Source organism: Siniperca chuatsi, linkage group LG3, assembly GCF_020085105.1.
Source record: "Siniperca chuatsi isolate FFG_IHB_CAS linkage group LG3, ASM2008510v1, whole genome shotgun sequence".
Classification (NCBI taxonomy): domain Eukaryota; kingdom Metazoa; phylum Chordata; class Actinopteri; order Centrarchiformes; family Sinipercidae; genus Siniperca; species Siniperca chuatsi.
Window position 1 is genome coordinate 19056458 of NC_058044.1, and position 19497 is coordinate 19075954.

At 38.6% G+C, this 19497-nt stretch overlaps 2 protein-coding genes across 3 annotated transcripts; both read right to left on the minus strand.

Annotated features, from left to right (window-relative positions):
* Positions 1 to 1170: 1170 nt before the first annotated feature.
* si:rp71-81e14.2 (uncharacterized protein LOC100002239 homolog) lies at positions 1171 to 3460 on the minus strand. The gene is made up of 4 exons (XM_044189046.1): positions 3385 to 3460; positions 2803 to 3141; positions 2136 to 2278; positions 1171 to 1474 (listed from the first exon to the last, which is right to left on the minus strand). The coding sequence occupies exons 1-4, from the start codon at positions 3434 to 3436 to the stop codon at positions 1361 to 1363; spliced, it is 648 nt and encodes a 215-aa protein (XP_044044981.1). The 5' UTR covers positions 3437 to 3460; the 3' UTR covers positions 1171 to 1360.
* A 5259-nt stretch (positions 3461 to 8719) lies between these two features.
* Positions 8720 to 19241, minus strand: zgc:174863 (uncharacterized protein LOC100136852 homolog). 2 transcript variants are annotated; one of them, XM_044189050.1, is made up of 9 exons: positions 19091 to 19241; positions 13646 to 13725; positions 13208 to 13546; positions 12347 to 12664; positions 11660 to 11767; positions 11173 to 11205; positions 10384 to 10428; positions 10211 to 10258; positions 8720 to 10079 (listed from the first exon to the last, which is right to left on the minus strand). In XM_044189050.1, exons 2-8 carry the CDS (start codon positions 13719 to 13721, stop codon positions 10212 to 10214), a joined length of 966 nt encoding a protein of 321 aa, XP_044044985.1. In that variant the 5' UTR covers positions 13722 to 13725; positions 19091 to 19241; the 3' UTR covers positions 8720 to 10079; position 10211. The 2 variants fall into 2 exon arrangements, with proteins under 2 accessions (XP_044044985.1, XP_044044986.1); XM_044189051.1 differs by lacking the exon at positions 11173 to 11205 and having other exon boundaries at positions 19091 to 19240.
* Positions 19242 to 19497: the final 256 nt, after the last annotated feature.

Here is a 19497-nt window from a genome sequence, read left to right on the forward strand (position 1 = left end):
CAATACCACAGATGCAGATGAAACTCGTTTTGTTGTCACAGTGAACACACATCTGACACCACTTTACAAAGCTCAGTATCATGTTTGATTCTACAGCCCAAATGTTGCATCATAGTCAGTAGGGAAGGAAAAACAACAAAAGCAAAAAACAGAATCACAAACAAGAATTATCACAATAGATAAAAACGTATTATTCATTGCCTGTCTAATAGTAACACACAATTACAATTATTAACATTAAAATGAATTTACAACAACCATTATCATCATCATCATCATTACCACCTTTACTATCAGCATTCTCATTTTCATGTTTACCATTTTTCATATTTGTACCAAATCATATTAGATTTGTATTCATATATTATGTGAGAACGCTACACTTAGACATGCAAGCCACCCAGGCAAACATCCCCACCCCCCTTGTTTGTGTCCACACTTCCTTTCTCACAGCTGTCACAACCTTCAAAAATATTGGCCTCAGATACATTTTTTTTCAAAAGCTATGTTTCCTGGGTGGCTATAGAAGCTGAAGAAACTCATACTCATACCCATACTTCCTTTTGCATCTCTTGCCTGTTCATCAGATAGTTTTAGCACTCAGTTTTGTTTGTTTGTTTGTTTCCCATAGGACAGTTATACTATGCTCAATGCAGGATTATTCATGTGTTGCTCTGCTTTCCTTCAAATATTTCCATGTGTTATTCCAATTGGTTTGATCATTTTCATGTGTATCTGACTAGATTTTATTGTAATTATTATATAGAGCATAAACCCCTGCAAGCCCAGGCAAATACAATAATTTCCAGTAATACCTAAAGTGTTTCTTCTCAATGTTGTAGTAATGTTTGGATTTATAATTTAAGTTAATAAAGGTATGAGGTATGAGTCCATGAAGAACTTTATTAAAGCATTTAAAGCATTTATTCTATTTTTTTAGATAAATCAGTCAAATTCAATTCTATTTATATAGCGCCAATTCATAACAGAAGTTATCTCATTGCACTTTTCCTATAGAGCAGGTCTAAACCATACTCTTTATATTATTGTACTCTTTATAATATAGCCCAAACAAACCCCACCAAACACACAAATATTAAAGTTCAAATATGAATAATCAATACTAATAATAAGCATGATTGGAATTTAGTAATACTTTCACAACAATGAAACACTTAAGGAGGTTTAATAACATGTTATATATATTACATTTTGTCTCATGTATGTTCGTTGACATCACTTAAAAAGTTCAATCAAGCAACAGTCAAAAAAGTAAACCAACTCTCAAGAGAAAGATGGCCATCAAGCCAATAATTTTTTATCTGCAATGCTAAGCAAAATCATATGGGCTTGGCGGTGACTACGATGGAGTTGCTGAAGGGCAGAGGCCATTCTTGGTCATAACTTCATACAAATAATCATTGGAGGTCTGCGGGACCGTTGTTGTTCTTCTGCTGCAGGTACATTGTTTCACCTGTTGGTAGTGAAATATCACTGTAGAGTTAGTTTGAAGGTGTGTACAGATATCAGAAAATTACATTCATTCTGTTACAAAACCTTTTTAAGACCAAATTTAAAGAAATTGAAGACTGAACTTTTGGACAAATGTTAACAGAAGAAGAAATTCTAAGATTTCACAGACTATAATCGGTTGAAAGGAACCAACTCAAGGTCCCCGGCTCTATAACTGTGTCACTGGTGACATTAGTTTTCCTCCAGGCAGAATAATTAAAGGTGATTATGTAGTGTAATCAATCCAAACAAGACTTCTTTACAGGTGCAGTATGATGGTTTTTCCAACCAAATTTCCTGAGAAATTATATTTATCTTGAGACGTTGCAAAAAATGTAAACTAAAGTACAGTAAGTCTGAAAAAGCTGCGTTGACATCCTGCAGACGGTCCATTCAGTGGTTTTCTCTGCCATCGGCATGAGAACTGAAGATTTTAAGGGGCTAAACCTTGTGTTTACAGCAGTTAGGTGGTTTTGGTGGGATGAAGTGTTATGGACTGATAATGTAGAAATATAGAGGAAATAATACCTGCAGAACCAGGAGGTAACCATGTACTGCTGAAGCTGGCAGAGCTACATGAATGTTTTAGTTCAGGCACAAAGCGGAGCGAGGTCTGAACTCACCCTCGGGACGATCACCAGGATGAAGATCATGGTTACCAGTGTGCTGATGGCGCAGGCAGCGATGATGATTAACACCAGAGTGAGAGTTTTCTCGTTGGCAGGGGCAAGAGGCACTATTTCTGATCTGTAACATGGTGCCACTCCTGTGTGAAATGACAAAAAGGCAAACATGGGTTACACCAAATAAAATGCACCATCTTCATGCAAATGTTCCTGTATCTTTCCATGTGATAGCATTTGTAGCACAGATTTAACTATATTTTTTATTTCTCATAAATTTCCAAAATGACAAGGAATTCTCCATAGACCCGAGGAAGAGGTCTTCTAAAACTAAAGGTAGATTTTCTCTTTGTTTGTAGACAGACAAGCACATAGGATATGGCTCAGAGTAAGTAACAGACATGGTCCACCAGTGGTGGAGTATTAAGTATTCAGATCCTTTACTTAATGAAAGCAGTAATAACACAATATAAAAATACTATATTACAAGTAAAAGTCCTGCATTTTAATATTTTACTGAGGTGAAAGTACACAAGTGTTATCAGCAAAATGTAGCTACTTAACGCCAATGTTCTGTTTGTTGTACTGGAGATCTGGGTCCACTTAAACAGCAAAAAAAAAAACAACTTGACATTGTATTATTTAATATTAGAAAAGAAAACCGCACCTATTACAAGAAGTGTGTAGACATTGCATTGGAGTTCACCAATGGCAATGTTTTTGTAGACACAGCTGTGGAAACCAGAGTCATCCACTGTCAGGTTGTTGATGGTGACAGAGAGGTTCTTAAGAGATCCGTTTGTCTGAATCCTGTTTTTATATCTCTCTCTCGGGGTGATTTTGTCAGGTGATCCTGGAATGGAGTAATAGAAAAACACCTCTTCCCGCTCCTTATAATCATGATACTGATACATCCCACTATACGCTTCAATGCTGCTGGGACATCCTGCAGAGGAACACTCCAAGGTGACGTTTTCGCCAGACTCTCGGTACACTGCAATGTTCTCTTTCATAAAAGAGACAAACTGTCTGATTAGAGGGTCTAAAAACTAAAAACTTACCACAAGATACATCCATCTGTATTATTCAGACACTGACGGGATAACAATATATCTGGAAGCAGTAACTGAAACTATTTAGCACAGTTTAAAAAATATTCCTCTCAGCTGCTCTAGAGAACATTGTCGCAGACAGACTTCAACTACAGCCAAATGTTGTTAAATGTTTTAAGAAAGGTAAATGGTAATACCTGCATTGGCAGAAAGACAGAGCAACAGTATGAACCAACAGAGTGGCACCATCTTGCAGTACTGACTGCACACTATCTTTGTTTTCTCACACATATAATACCACATCAAACGGTAAAGGAAGCACCGTTTGTGGTACAAACAGCAACTGCCAAATACCTCCAATGAGTAAGGCAAGTCCTAAGAAGTCAGCTCAATGGCAAGAACAAGGCCCAGGCAATAAACAGCTACACCCTGCCAGTGATAGAGTAATAGAGTAATAGAATAATAAGGTGGCCAAAGGAAGAGATACAGACCACAAACAGTCGGATGGAGGGTTCCATCCCAAATCCAGCACCCTGAGACTGTACGCTAGCCGTAGTACCAACAGATGATGTGCTCAGTAAATGTCTCAGGCAATGGGGAACAGAGGAAGAGGTGCTGGAGGGACCATCATGAGAGGACAAACCCCTACATGGGATGTACCACCATACATAACTGAAGTGGCTGATATCAAGAAATCATACCAATGGCTAGAGCCAGAGACTGAAGGACAGCGCAGAGCAATAGAGGCCCAGATCTACCACACCAGACAAGACCCAAGCCCAAGGTGTAGGCTGTGCAAAGAGGCCACAATCTGGCCAGAATCCAGACGATTATGTGCCGATTCTGGCCAGAATCCAGCCCATAACTGTAGGGTGTAAGATGCTGGCAGGGAAAGCATACATGGAGCGCCATAACCAAGTGGCTGGCATAGTGTACAGGAACATCTGCATGTATGGACTGGAAACCCCGAGGTCAAAGTGGGAAACACCTCCAAAGATGGTAGAGAATGACCGAGCCAAGATCCTGTGGGACTTCCAGATCCAGACTGACAGAATGGTAATGGCGAACCAACCAGACATCGTGGTGGTTGACAAACAGCAGAGGAAAGCCGTTGTGGTTGACGTGGCAATACCAAGTGATGGCAACATCAGGAAAAAGGAACATGAGAAACTAGAGAAATACCAAGGGCTCAGAGAAGAGCTGGAGAAGGCTTGGAAGGTGAAGGCGACAGTGGTGCCCGTGGTCATAGGAGCACTCCGGGCAGTGACCCCCAAACTGGAGGAGTGGCTACAGCAGATCCCTGGAAGAACACCAGACATCTCAATCCAGAAAAGTGCAGTACTAGGAACAGCAAAGATACTGCGCAGAACCCTAGAGCTCCCAGGCCTCTGGTAGAGGACCAAAGCTCAAAGGATGAGACCACCCGCTGAGGGTGAAGGACAAAGTTTTTTTCTTTTTTTCTTTTTTTTAATATATGTATACACAGTATATATACAGAATACATATAATTAATCGTAGAAAAGGTTTCAGTCCTAGTCATCTGGACACTGTTTTCAGAATGAAGACGTTCCGGCTCCCATCCGGAAGTCATTCTCAATTGTGAAAAAATGGGACAGGAACTAGATTCTGAAAACAGTGTCCAGATGACTACGACTGAAACCTTTTCTCTGGCTCTTGATTATTTATGAAGAGCAGTCTAAACAGACTTGCTTTTCATCTAATCGCACAGAGCAGGCTTATCAAACTCATTCTGCAGTCTCTCTTTAGATGCAGGCCACAACAATAAAAACTGAACTTGGAACGTCTCCTTTCGGAAACATCACTCCCAACACCAGGAATTATTTACAACCGATTCTTAAACATGATACTCGATTGAATCTGGGTAGTTTCAGAGAACTCTTGTTTGAATGCTTCATTTCAACTGCAAATGTATTATTGGTGACACTTGATATGATGCTTAAATTGCTGGTGGTGTTGCTTTGAAATTGCTAACTGTACACTTGAACTCCTGTTCAAGAACTTTGAGTGTAAATAAGGAGTTAAGGTATATACTAGTTAAAACTAATGCTGTGTAATACAACTGTCCTGCAATAAATCCTATCTTCTTGAAGGTTATAATGTTCATTTTTTGTTGAAACTGTTTTAGAGAGGTGTTGATTCAACTATAATTTTAGAGCCTGTAGTTTGTGGTGCTGTTGAACTGTATTGCATTATACAGAGAGTGTTATGGATAACGATCTAAAGGACCCAAAAGCAGGATGCAGAGAGGAAAAAGTAGATGTTAGTTCAGTCAGTTTTATTGCAAATGATACAATAGGTCACTTGTAGTTGGGGGCTCCAGGGCGGGTGAGGCAGGCAGAGGACCCTGAAGCAGGCGGCAGGATTTCAGATGAGGCCCTTGGTGTACTGGCAGGACTCTGAGGGTGAAGACGGTGAGTAGTAGAGTATGCTGTAGGTGGCTTGAGTAGGGCGGCAGGCAGAGAGGTGGAGGCAGCTTGACTGCAGATGGTATTTATTTTATTTTGGTTAAACAATCTCAACTCAAGGTCCACTAACTTGCTTTACTTGCTTGTTTTACAATGTCAGTGTAAAGCAAATTTTAGAATAAAAACTACCTTACTACAAATTAACATGTTGTAATGCCATTTGTCCAATAGATGACAGGATTGAGATCTATTTCAGGTTTGCAAGATCTGAATTCTGACATATTCATCATAAATCTGGGTCAAGGTGATCTGATATCATAATAAGGGATATATCTTATGTACTGATATAAAAAACAAACAAGATCAGCCTCATACTGATTAGCAGCAATAGTGATAAGACACTTGATCCAGAGTTAAAGGCATTAAAAAAAGGTTTGAAAGTATCACAGATAACCATTGCTCACCAGTAATCAGTTACACAGTATCTGTTACTGTATCTTGAAAAAGGTCTGGAATAAAAAAAATCAAATGTGAGCATACTTATGAAGCTTTTAGTGGTTTTATGCACAGATGAGACCATTTTCAAGAAAGAGAAAGTGAAGAGAAAGAGGAATGAGGATGATTGTAATCTTTCTATTAACAGATTAAAGAACACTGAAAGATCTTGTGTGGTGATATACTGCTCTTGTCCAATGAGCTCATCAGGAAGAAGGAAAAATGGAAAGCAGCTAATACTGTCACATTGTCATGGCTTACTGGAACACTTGAATAGAACAGAGCAATTGTTCATGTTAAGTCAAAATGTTGGCTGTGAAAAGGTCTATTTCCTCATTAACCCCACAGTATATCTACCTGCCCAATAACTCAACACAGCACAGACTGTAAGTATATTGTGTATCCAGGACATAGCTTGTTTCATATATAAGGAACAATTAGGTGAGATCACCCCCTGGTGGAGGGTGTTAATACAATAAAAGTAAAATTAATTTGTGGCCAGGCAGCCAGCCAGGGGAACTTTGGACTCTTTGTTTAAACTGTGATAAGAAGAAGAGGATCTTGACCAGCGCGGGCAAGCAAGTGGCGTTGAGGTTGAGTGTTTTTGTTGATTGCTGAAAGTATGTGTGTGTGTGAGCAGTCTGAATAAATAAATTGCGTGACCTGTAAAACGCCCTGCTGCGTCCGTGTTTATGCCAGGGGAAGCCACGGTAGCAACAGTCCTGCTACACACACCAATTCAAATATTATGGGAAATTACATGCAACATGTCAAGACCCTTATGTATAGTGTAAACCCAGTTTTGATGTACATGTAAAATTGTATCTGTATTGTGATGATTTTAAAGAAATCACAAATGCATTTTATGGACTGTTGCTCTATTCATTTTATATAGGCCTATTTTGGGGGTTATTTTGACTGTGAACAGTAGACATAAAACAAACAGAAACAAGACAAAGTGGGAGCAAAAACAATCTAATGAACATTATAATGAGTGAGTATTTACATTATCACAGGCCTCAAAACAAAATAAAAACAATAGCAACAAAAGTATTAGCATTCAACATAGAGATGGTAAACAAAATATCTGGAACACCTTACAGTATAATACATACATTACAATAATCCTGCAATAAAAACAGAATTTAAACATCTCAGCTATGAAATGTTCACATTTTATGGAACCTGTACTGAACAAGTGTATAAATAGATAGATAGAATGAACAGCTGCTGTCTGAATGCCCACAGATGGTCAGCAGTGGTCTTCGCCAAACAGACTTTCAAATGTGGTCTTGAAAAGATACCAAGCTTTTGACTGTGTTTGGTCAGAAGTAATCTTGGCTGGACGTACAGGTATTGAACCTGGTGGGCCTGGATGTACTGACATGAAGTGGACATAATCTGCACATCCATGTCAAAACAAATTAATGGTGAAGCTCAGCTTCTTGATTCTGTGGGCATAAAAGCAGAAGTTAACTTTCTTTCAGTCCTGATCTCATCTATATGAATAGATCGACCCCTTTTAACCTCTCAAGCTGCTGCCTTTCGCATTGCTATTAGATTCATAATGAGGAACTCTTATTGTGTGCACCACTTCCCTCTTTGTCAGATAGTGGACTGCATTTCTCTCATTGTACAAGAGAGCTTCTCTGGCTCTTGATTTTTTATAAAGAGCAGTCTAAATAGACTTCCTGTTCATCTAATCGCACAGAGCAGGCTTATCAAACTCATTCTGCAATCTCTCTTTAGATGCAGGCCACAACAATAAAAACTGAACTTGAAACGTCTCCTTTCGGAAACTTCACTCCCAACCCCAGGAATTATTTCTTAAACATGATACTCTATTGAATCTGGGTAGTTTCAGCCACTACTGCTTACAGTGTCAATGTAAAGCAAATTTTAGAATAAAAACTACATTACTACAAATTAACATGTTGCAATGCTATTTGTCCAATAGATGGCAGGATTGAGATCTATTTCAGGTTTGCAAGATCTGAATTCTGACATATTCATCATAAATCTGGGTCAACGTGATCTGAAATCATAATAAGGGATATATCTTATGTACTGATATAAAAAAAACAAGATCAGCCTCATACCAATTAGCAGCAATAGTGATAAGACACTTGATCCAGAGTTAAAGGCTTTAAAAAAAGGTTTGAAAGTATCACAGATAACCATTGCTCACCATTAATCAGTTACACAGTATCTGTTACTGAATCTTGTTGGGGAAAAAAGTCTGGAATAAAAAAAATCAAATGTGAGCATACTTCTGAAGCTTTTAGCAGTTTTATGCACAGATGAGACCATTTTCAAGAAAGAGAAAGTGAAGAGAAAGAGGAATGAGAATGATTGTAATCTTACTATTAACAGATTAAAGAACACTGAAAGATCCTGTGTGGTGATACACTGCTCTTGTCCAATGAGCTCATCAGGAAGAAGGAAAAATGGAAAGCAGCCAATACATCACAACTTAAAAACAGCCACCAACTGAGGGAGGAGCACTAAGATACAGAATCTCAACATCTCAAGTCTAGAGATGTTAATGTTTTGCAGACGGCAAATTAAAATTTACATAACAGTAATTTAAAAAATCATTCACATGGTTCTGTTTTTCAGTTCAAACTTTGTTTTATTGCATTAAAAAATCACAGATTACAGTTTATACAATGTATATTTATCATAAAACACAAATACAAAGTAATTAAAATGTTAGGACTGTCTGTAGTCCAGTGTTTTCATTTTGACCTGATGCATAAACTGTCAACAACATAAATTCACACAGACACACAGAATTAAAATTTTCACAGATTTATAAAAACAGCTTCTTCAGTAATCACAAGCGCAAGTTTTGGACATTTGTGGTTGTTAAATTTCCAGAATAAACTTTAAAATTAAAAAAATGTTTTAATAATAACTTTTATATTGGTGTTGTATCTCTCTATCCAAAAAGCCAATGATTAACCCGATAACTTCATGTGACAGTTAATCATATACTTTTGCAGATGCAGATAAGGTGCTTTTGTTGAACACTCCTAACTTTGATTTGGTGGTGTCAGGACAAAGCTTTTAAGTACAGACCTGGATTACAGGATATTTTGTTAGCTGCTCTATTACCAAGCAAAATCATGATCCTGAAAGCCTGAAAATATGGGCCACCATTTCTTTGACAGCTGGTCTCAGATGAGAAAAATGAAACCAAAAACCTCTGAGAAGAACGTCTGAGATGGTGAAGATAAGTGTTGATTTGGCAAGGAAGTTGCATACTGCTGCCAAAAGTTACATAAACACAGTCTCACCGAAGACTAAGTTAGGGGAACACAAACATGTGTTTTGGGCTTTGATACACCACATGCTATTTTGCAAAAGCAATTAAGTGAAGTGAGATCATGTGAGACATGGAAATGCGACCAGCATCTATCTAGTGAACTTTCTCGGGGGTTAGAAAAAGGATGTGAAATTTGCAGCGGTTGAATGTTCTCAGGACAGTGAGGGGTAAAACTGGACTTAAAAGTTGGACCAGTTGACTTTATTATTTGTCTTAAAGCCGGAAATAACCAAATAATCTGTGGCTGAAAATTGTTCTTTACAAATACACCATTTACTCATATTTGAGTATTGTTTGCCAAAAACACAGCTGTTTTACTAGGGGTAACACTTGTGACTTGTGTTAGTGTGAAGTAAGGCCACAGGAACATGAACACGACCCCCTTGCTTCTGGTCGTCAGTCACTGATCCAAAATCAGTCAAGATCTTTTTTAGATTTAGACTTGATTTAAGAGAGTTTACTTAGTAAGCTTAGGGGAATGAAGCGCTTACACTTCCTCTGAGAAATCACAGTATTACAAGTTATTCCTGGTTATATAAACAGTCGGAAAAGTGCAAATGCAGAGTGGAATTTAGCAAACAAGGAAGTGTTCATTTCAGAGGTTGGCGATAAGTTGGCATATACATGTGACATGCAGTGTCTCCTGCAGAGAGGGAGTGTGAGAGAGAGACCTTTCAGATGTCTGATATTGTCTTTTAGACTGTCAACAGGCACATAATGAAATGGAGGTGAAACTAATCTTCTCAATTTTATTGCTTGTAGTATTATAATTACCTCAGGCTAGGCTGTCTCGGCATTTTGTATCCATCTCCTGATGACCACCTGCAAAAACATTTAATATCAAAGCCTGAATTAAATCTTATAGAGGGCATTTGAAAACAGTCATAAAACACAGTTTTGTTCAATCACTAGACACAGGGAGTCAAAATACTAGAATTTGGACATACCTTCCTCAGCATCTGACTCATTTGTACAAACCCCTTGATGGTCACCTGCAACAAATTAAAGATTTTACTATGAGTTACAATTGGTGGGTGTAAAACCATCACTATATTAAGCAAGTTCATGACATACAAGGATAGGCAGTTAGTAAACACGCCCGGTTTTCCATAAGCCATGGAAAAAAACAAAATATATGTCTGGTGTAGTACATATCACTGTACTTCCCAGTGCACCTTTAAAGTCAGAGGAAACCCAGTGAGCAGTTTAGATATTTTGATACCCACTTAGTGCAGGGACAGTAAATTGTTCAGCGATCAACATGTGCTTCAACTGAATTCATGTACACATTTCAACACATGGCAGCAGCACATGCTCGAACAGGCTTGAAATGAGATCAGAAACCTGTCTGTGGTGTGTGACTTTGGTTTCATGTTGTCTCAAAATATGTAGTCCAGGAGGCCACTGACTGTATACTCTATTGCAACTATATTCCTCAGTAAAAAATGGTAATAAATAAATAAATAATCAAGCAAAAGTATTTTAAATTGATGTTTAATTTTACTTAATTTTACCCCGCTAAATTCAAATAAGTCATCAAACACCACTCATTAATCTGCCAGCAAGTCTGTAGGAGATATTTAGTGTTTCAGGCAGCTAAAACTAGCTGACAGATAGAAAAGTCAATAGCCAGAACCTTTATTTAAACCTTGAAAGACACACCAAATGTTAGTCCTTCATGCCGAGATAGAAAAGAACAAAGAAAGCAGCAATAGTATGTCCAAAAATGGACATACCCATAAGGGGTGCTGTAGAGTGTCTCCGGGTCTCTGTAAAGAAAATGATGAATGAATGAATGTAAACGACACTCACTGCAGATATGTACTTGTGCTTATTCACCAATCTTTGTGAGACATTCTGAAGAACAGTGTCTAACAAGGGAAAGTGTTTTCACTCTACAGTTTTAGTTTAATGAGAGGTTTGCAGTAGCTACACTGCTTAATCCAACCTAACGACAAAAGAGGGTGTACTTTCCCCATCATGAATAGCATGGCCACTTGCCAGGTGTTCTTCAGGTTTTTCCACATTCTTTTTTTCAGCAATTGTTCTCTGCCATCATCTATTGTATGCTGATTTCCTTTTAGCTCTTTACTGTTCACAGAAAGTCACTGATCCCACACAACATTTGAGAACGTCAGTATTCAGTGTTGTGTTAAAACTCAAAAAGATGCTTATTGGTTCATTTTGACCAAAAGCCAGACAAAGGCCTGTGTGGGTACTCACGTTTAGATCGCCTTCTGTAAAACAGCAGCGCTATCAGCAATCCTGTGATCAGCGATCCGATTACCACCAGAGGAGCGACTATCTTGGAGGCTGAACCTTTTGGCACTCCTATTCAATAAATCACATTGAATAATACAGATTTAATGCTCTAACACTTCAAGTCGTGACCAAAAAGAGTGAAGATGTAAGTGCTTGTTAAAATTAGGTATGCATGCACTCATGGTAAGTCCCCTCTGTAATACTTTTAGCATCCTACATTCACTTTCTCTTTCATGCCCACAGCGGTCTGCACCATTTGGCCCTGAGTTAATACACTACCCTTGTAGACAAAGTAGAAAGTAAACAAAAAACAAAATGGCAGGCAGGCAGCACTGGTGTTTCAACAGTGTGACAGGTGACTGAACTACACATAACGATAAGCTGATAAATGACCTTTTACTGTATGGGGCAGCTGTAATAACTGCTCAGCTAGGGTGACTGAGAAGTTGCCAAGTGAACCTGTTGATGAGTTTTTCCATCAATGAGAATGAACAGTGGATCAAAATCTGTAGTTCCACAAAACAAGTATTACCTGGTCTTATCGGGCCTGGACCGTCATGCATAGTTCTAATTACTGTACGACATTTCATTGTGTGAAGCAGGATTAAGCTATAAAATGTATCACACATGGTGGTCAACAACATATACCTTCTCGAGTTTCTGGTTCTTTTAGAACTTCAAATGTGGCCTCATCCTCTTTGCCTCCACTGGCATTGAACACCACGCAGGTATATTTGGAGAAAACTGATCCTCGCAGCAAACTCAGCTTGCTAGAGAGGTGAAACAGACCACTTTCTGTCAGCTTCGTCTCCATTTTAGAGCTCTTTGTCCAGTCTTTGTTGTCCTGATCAAACCAGCGAAGTTGACCTTTTGGGTAGCCACCATTAGACTCACACGTCAGGGTGCAATCTGTATTTGGAGTAATGCTCTTGGGTGTGGATTGTATAGTTGGTACGTTGTATTTGGCTGCAAAGAGAAAACAGAAAACAAAAATGATAATTAAGCTTAACATTGCACCTTGACATCAATCAAATGACACCAATAAAGTACCACAGAATGATTTGCTGACCATGATATTTGACAAATACTATGAAGTACAATATGCTGTAAGCAAGAAATAATGAAGAAACTGGCTACTACAACAGATATTTCGTGATATTTTGTGATTATTTGTCACAATGAAACAGAAAGTAAAGATACACAGACAGACAGCTGGCAGTACTTAAGGGAAATACCAATTTGATAGGCCAGGAAAGTCCCCTAGTTTCTAAGCAATCTTCATTCCATCATGGCCACAATTAAATCTTTCAGCAAGTCCTTTTTACTGTGTGTAACTAGAATGTATAAATGTTTACAGAAACAGAAACAATTTTACTCATGGTGGAGTTATGAAATGAGTTGGTAGGGATTAGCTTTGAAGATAAATTCTTGACTCAGAATGGTCGTCTGTCTCTGTGCCAAATACATGTCAAAATGTTTCAGTGGTCAACCATGGCTGAAGGCTCTCACCTGTGACTTCAAGGCTAGTGGACTTGGAGCCATCACCGCTGTCTGTCATCACCACACATGTATAAACTCCCTTGTGCACTACAGCAGTGCTGGTGATGAGCAGGGATACGTTCATGTTCCTGTTGTTCCAGGACGGTTCAGCAAACGAAAAGCCTGGCTGATGCTTAGTAACCCCTCTGTTAAAAACCAGTAAAGGCCCCTCATCTCCCTGTTTCTTCCAAGTGACCACCAGGATTTGTGCGTCTGTTACATCTTTCCCGGTTTGAATTACACACTCCAGCAGTGACTGCTGGCCATACTGTCCCACGTTTTCAGTCTTGCATTGCACATTTATGAAATCTGCAGAAGAAAATATGTTTTTTTAAAAAGGGATGAGAAGTTACATCAGTAGCAAGCAGCTTTTCATACTTCATACTCTCAGATTATGGCAGAACCTACCTTTCTTTGCATTTCCTGCACTGATATAGAGGACAGTGAAAATAAAGAGGAGAATACCAGTGGAGGCCATGTTCATTTACCTGAAATGACAGTTAAAATAATTCTTTATGTGGGGATCAGTTCAAATGTAACATACACATGTTTGAACTCAGCAGGGATGTATTTCTGTGAATCAAACTGCAGGATGCAAAGGACAGTCAAGTGCACAGAGGGCACTATTGGTATTTTTGTGGCCAGAGGTGCACAGCACCACCTCGGACTCACTTGGATATGTGGTGGGATTGGGACAAATCTATTGTTATGCATTAGATGTCAGTGTGTTAGGGGCTGGTGAAATTAATGGCCAATCAAATTCACTCATTTCATCCTCTTAGAAGGCAGCACTCTCCCCACCACCACACACTGACAGTCTGCTAATTGAGTTTTCCTCATTTTCTGCACATTATGTCTCTTTTGAAGTTGAATTCACATTTCTGAACACACTCACATTAATCCACACATTAACCATTGTGGTGTAAATACATCTTTGTTGCAATCAACAAAATAAAAGTTAGATTAAATATGTGTTTTGCAGGTTGTACTTTTTGTACATTTTCTTTGTTCTTTCTTTCTTAAATAATTCTTAAGTTTTATTTTTCTGTATAAAGTGGCAACTACCCCATGAACCTTCTCTATAACAAATCTTATTTCTGAGGCCTTGATCTGTTGTGGATGACAGATGCTGGTAAGAATTAGAGAATAATTTTTTTGTCCTGACAATATCAGATTTTTTTCTGTGCAATTACAAATGCTTACCTGTTGAAGAAAGTATGATACAAGTAAAACCAAGAAGCAAAATATGGATAAAAGAGGTTTATGTGACTTTGTGGAGGTTTGTTTGCCTCCAGCAATGAAAGTGATAAAAACAGAACACAGGTGTGCTGTGAGTCACGCACCGTTGACCTGGTCTGAGCGGCAGACTTAGCCAAATTGCCAGCGACAATACCCTCTGCTGTGGCAAGTCAGCAAAATATCAAACTAGCACAGGCGAGGAAAGAGCCTCAGAAAAATGCCACATCACTGGTGCAGGACTGTTTCCTGCAGTGTGTTTTAGCATATTTGAGCCACCTCGCCTGAAACAAAGACCACCTCCACTTACATCATACAAAACAATTACATAAAACATTAACCTTCATTAAGGTTTAACTTATATATAATAATAATAATAATAATAATAATAATAATGTGGGGTGCACGGTGGCAGAGCGGCTACAGCTCCTGCCTCCCAATAAGGAGATCGTGGGTTCGTGGGTTCGATTCCCGGACCGGACCAACATCACACAATCTCTCTGGGTGGAGTCTGCATGTCCTCCCCGTGTTACCGTGGGTTCTCTCCGGGTTCTCCGGCTTCCTCCCACCGTCCAAAGACATGCATGTGTAGGTTAATTGATAACTCTAAATTGCCCGTATTGAATGAATGTGTGAGTGAATGGTTGTCTGTCCTTGTCTGTGTCTGTGTTCGCCCTGCGACGAGTTGGCCACTGTCCAGGGTGTGCCCTGCCTAAGGCCCGAAGTCACTGGGATAGGCTCCAGTCACCCGCGACCCCCTAACGGGGACCAAGCGGTAGAAAATGGATGGATGGATGGATAATAATAATAACTTTATTTATAGAGCACTTATCAAAACAAAGTACAACGTGCTTTACAACAAGAGAAATAAAATACCACAGTGAATGATGTAATATAAAGAAATAAAATACACTAATGCAATAAAATAAACAGCCAGTTCAGGTAAAATTAGAATATGCTTTCCTTAGTTTTCATCCTGGACTCAGGAACAGACAGAAGACCCTTGCCCGAAGATTTAAAACTACGTGACGGTTCATAAGGAATTACAAGCTCTAAAATACAGTCTGGAGCCAGGCCATGAAGAGCCTTAAAAGTAATCAATAAGATCTTAAAATCAATCCTAAAACATACAGGGAGTGTTTGTTTGGCTAGTTTGTTTCAAAGTACTGATTTTCATTGGACCATGACCAATGTCATGAATTAGTGATTAAACATAGGGGAAACTGTTTCTTTCAAAACATAAAAAGCTTTTAGAGTAACTAGATCATGCATGGAGGAGAACCCAATTCTCAAACTGATACTTAAATACTTTGGATAAGATGGTTCTAGTTGTGTCACCAAGGACTGATTTTTTTTCTTTTTATGCAATCACTAACAACTGTCAGTGTTTTAGTCTACTAACGTACCAAAACTGTGCAGAGCTCATCTGTGGTTTATCTTGTGCTGACAGCCAAATGTTTGTGATGTCTTTCTGTTTCCAAATACCCTCCAGCAATTAGTAAGATTCTCATAATTTGATCTCCAGGTCTTTGTTTTCACTTTTGTTCTTAACTGTAACTTGACTTTATTGTGCGTACCGGGTGAAAACCATGTAGATGTATACCTTGCATACATGAGAAGTCAGTTACCCTCACCTGGCAGACACAAAGCACAGAAAAAAGGCAGACTGAGGTTGTGAAGCTGGATGAAATGTCAGTGGAAAGAGGTGAAAGGAGTCTGTCCCATCTGTTGCTGGGTTAAGTACTAATTCAGTTTTGTTCCGATTTGTGTTTGAAGACGTGTGTCATCGTGCTTGGCTCAGTGTTTACATCAGCATAAACTCAAGTTTTCTTTTTTACGACCACATTCTCATAGTTGTTATCCACTGTTCCTTAAAAAAGTACATTTTGTAGAAAATTTGTATTTTTCTTACAAAGTAGTTAACAGAACTGCTTACTTTAGAAAATAAGTAAATTTTGTCCATTTTATTTGTGTATTAAATGACTTAAAGTTTATGCTCTATGGAATCCCAGCAGGCTGAAGTAAGAAACTAGGATTAAAACAAGTACTGTAGTATGTGCACAAAAAAACATTCTATTAGTTTAAAAACAAATGCATTTCACTTTGTATTCTGCTGCATTATGAAAGAGTGAAACAAAGGTCTCATACTATTTCATGAAATAAAGAGATGCAGCCAATAATCCATAGCAGAGTTGACAAATATGAGCTGATATCCTCTAAAAAAGAGCTGGGGAACAAATATCTGTGCTGACCCATATGCTCTGTCAACGGCTTCTCTGTAGTTTTTTCTTCCCTTTCTTTCCCCTGTTATGTCCTAAAATGGTATCATTAAAGGGCACACTTTCTTCAGCCACATGGTCAAAACAGAGAACAAGCTTTGATTTACGATTTGAAAAGGTAATTATTATGCCGAACACAAAAGGGCAGGGACAGTCACCCTTCCCTATGTGACTTGTGTTTGTGGGTGTGATTTGGACTCTTAATGACTAAACTGGACAAATATGAAGTTCAAATACAAGCTCAATCTGGATAATCAGTCACAAGGGGAAAGAAGTCAAGCACAATCCAAGTATCTCTTGTACACACGTAATGTCCCAATACAATAATTCAGCCACTGCAGCTGTGTGGTGGCGGATGTCTCTGTGAATCTCTGAGACACAGTGGCAAAAACATCTGCATGTCCCACACTACTATTCCAGGATGTAGTCCATGAATTTCTCCTCTGATTGCAACACACTGAGCATATACAGCACATCCTGCTTAACCGCCATCTGAGACTACAGGTCAATCCAACCCTGGAGTTATGGATACACACTGTCATGCGGGACAGGCTACAGCACCTGCTGGTTGTGGTTTTAACTCCAAACATTTTGTTTTAAATAATTCTTTTCTCCATTAAACAACACGGATAACAATGCCCTGGTGGCCTGTCCTCTACACCAGTGTGTGAACGTCATGAGGCCCTTCTTCCACGACAGCTCTTGAAGCTTATTATCTGTGTTGTACGGGAAAGTTGACAATTGCTACTAGCCCCAGCACTACTGGCATTTGACAGTTTAAAAATCCACTAACTATACTGTATATTGGCTGATGTTCTTTTTTTTTCTTGAGAAGTAAAATAAACCTTTTAAGATTATTATGAATGGAGAGACAGTGGTATGACATACCAGGACACCGCCAACATTTTTAATTAAAATCCCTTAAATTAGTTTTTTTAAAGAAATGTGACCAAGACTTGTACTGAGTGGAAACAGTAAAAAAATATACTTGTCAATATGTAATACCGCCACTGTTTTTAAAATACCTCAAAAATATATTTGGCTTTTCTTTATTGAATTTCTTGTTACTTACGAGCCAAAATATACAGTCGATATATCGGCCAGCTGACATATTGGTATTGGCTGACAGCATACAAGAAAGCAACCACTCTTCCTGCTGAGCAAATTTTTAGCGTTTTAAGTCAGAAAATATGTTTAAACAGCCGTCTTTACGTCAGTAAATGAGTCAGTCCTCACTTGAAACATTATGCCATTGTGCAACGTTCCCTCTGTCAAAACTCTTCAACCACACAGACCTTGCATCACTCATTTAAGTTAAAGTTACAGTAAAACCAAAATTTTATTGGCCTTTTTATTTGGTGCTTAGGCCCATTATTTACATGCTTTTTTTTTTTTTTACAATTATGGGGGCTGACTAGCCCATGAACCAGGGGCTTAAAATATCCTGTATTTATTGTGTGATTTCCCCCCCTGTCTAAAATATATCAACAGCAATCATGTCTGATGCTGTTTTCTTGCATCATGGTGTGTCTGCAAGCCACGTTAACGACATCATTAGTTATGGCAAAACAAACTACAATGATTTGCAGAATATATATTGTCTTTGCCAGAGAACAAATACTGTGATTATTATTTCAGGACAACCAGACTTCCTGCAGCCCATACTGTATCAAGATGCATTCACTTGAATTTGCATGTTGAATTTGAATATGGCCTATTCATAATTTGTGGAAATCGTAATACAAGCAACTGGTTGATGGTAAAGCATGCTGCCCTCTTCACTGAAAGAAGTGCTTCTATTTTCTGTTCAATTGTTAGCGTCAGGAAAGGAAATATTGTAACATCTCAATCCAACGTTTTTGTTTAGCTTTTATTTATCTAACTATTCTAAAAGATGAAGCACTGTCAAAACTGCATAACGCCGCCACTTCAAATTTTCCTTATGAGTCAAAACACTGTATATGCGAGGTCATGTTAAGTAAACAAGTGGCTCTATATTTGGAGCAAGGCCGAGCTCACTGAGGACAGTTTCACTGTAGACCCGAGTCGAGCCATTTCCCCGTAGACTGACACTGAAACTCATCACCGATAATCACAGCCTAATGTTACTTCCACTGACATTTCAGAAACCTAAACATATAACAAACATACAGTAACACGGACATACCCACATTCATTCAATTATGCACATATGTAGGTTAACTTAACTACAGTATGTCTGTTACACGTCGGCCAACTCACCACTTAACTTGTATAGACCTACACAGCAGTAATTCGCAACACGTAGCCTACTTTTATGAATATATAAAAGTAGTATATAATGTCATGTCAAACTCACCGTACACGCTCCTATACACGCAAACCACGACGTTTCTTGGTGGACTTGTTCAACTGATAACTGGTCATACAAAACCCTTTGTTATGCTGCCGGATTCCTTATTACTTTCACTTTCATTATGACTAAACGAGACATGCGATTGGTTGCGCATATTCGAGCCAGGGCAAAGTAGAAAAGACCCCAAGCGTCGTAGGAAGCCAAACAACAGGAACAATCAGAATAGTAACCTAAGAAACGTACTGCAATAATAAATGAATGAAGAAATGAGTAAGACATATATTTTGAAGAACACTTTGGCACACAAATTACAAATTTTGACATGGGAATGTTTTAGGTATGATCCACCACTTTTCCCTGTTCTGTTTAAAAAAATAAACCTCAAATACTTAAAGGGCCAGTTTTAAAGA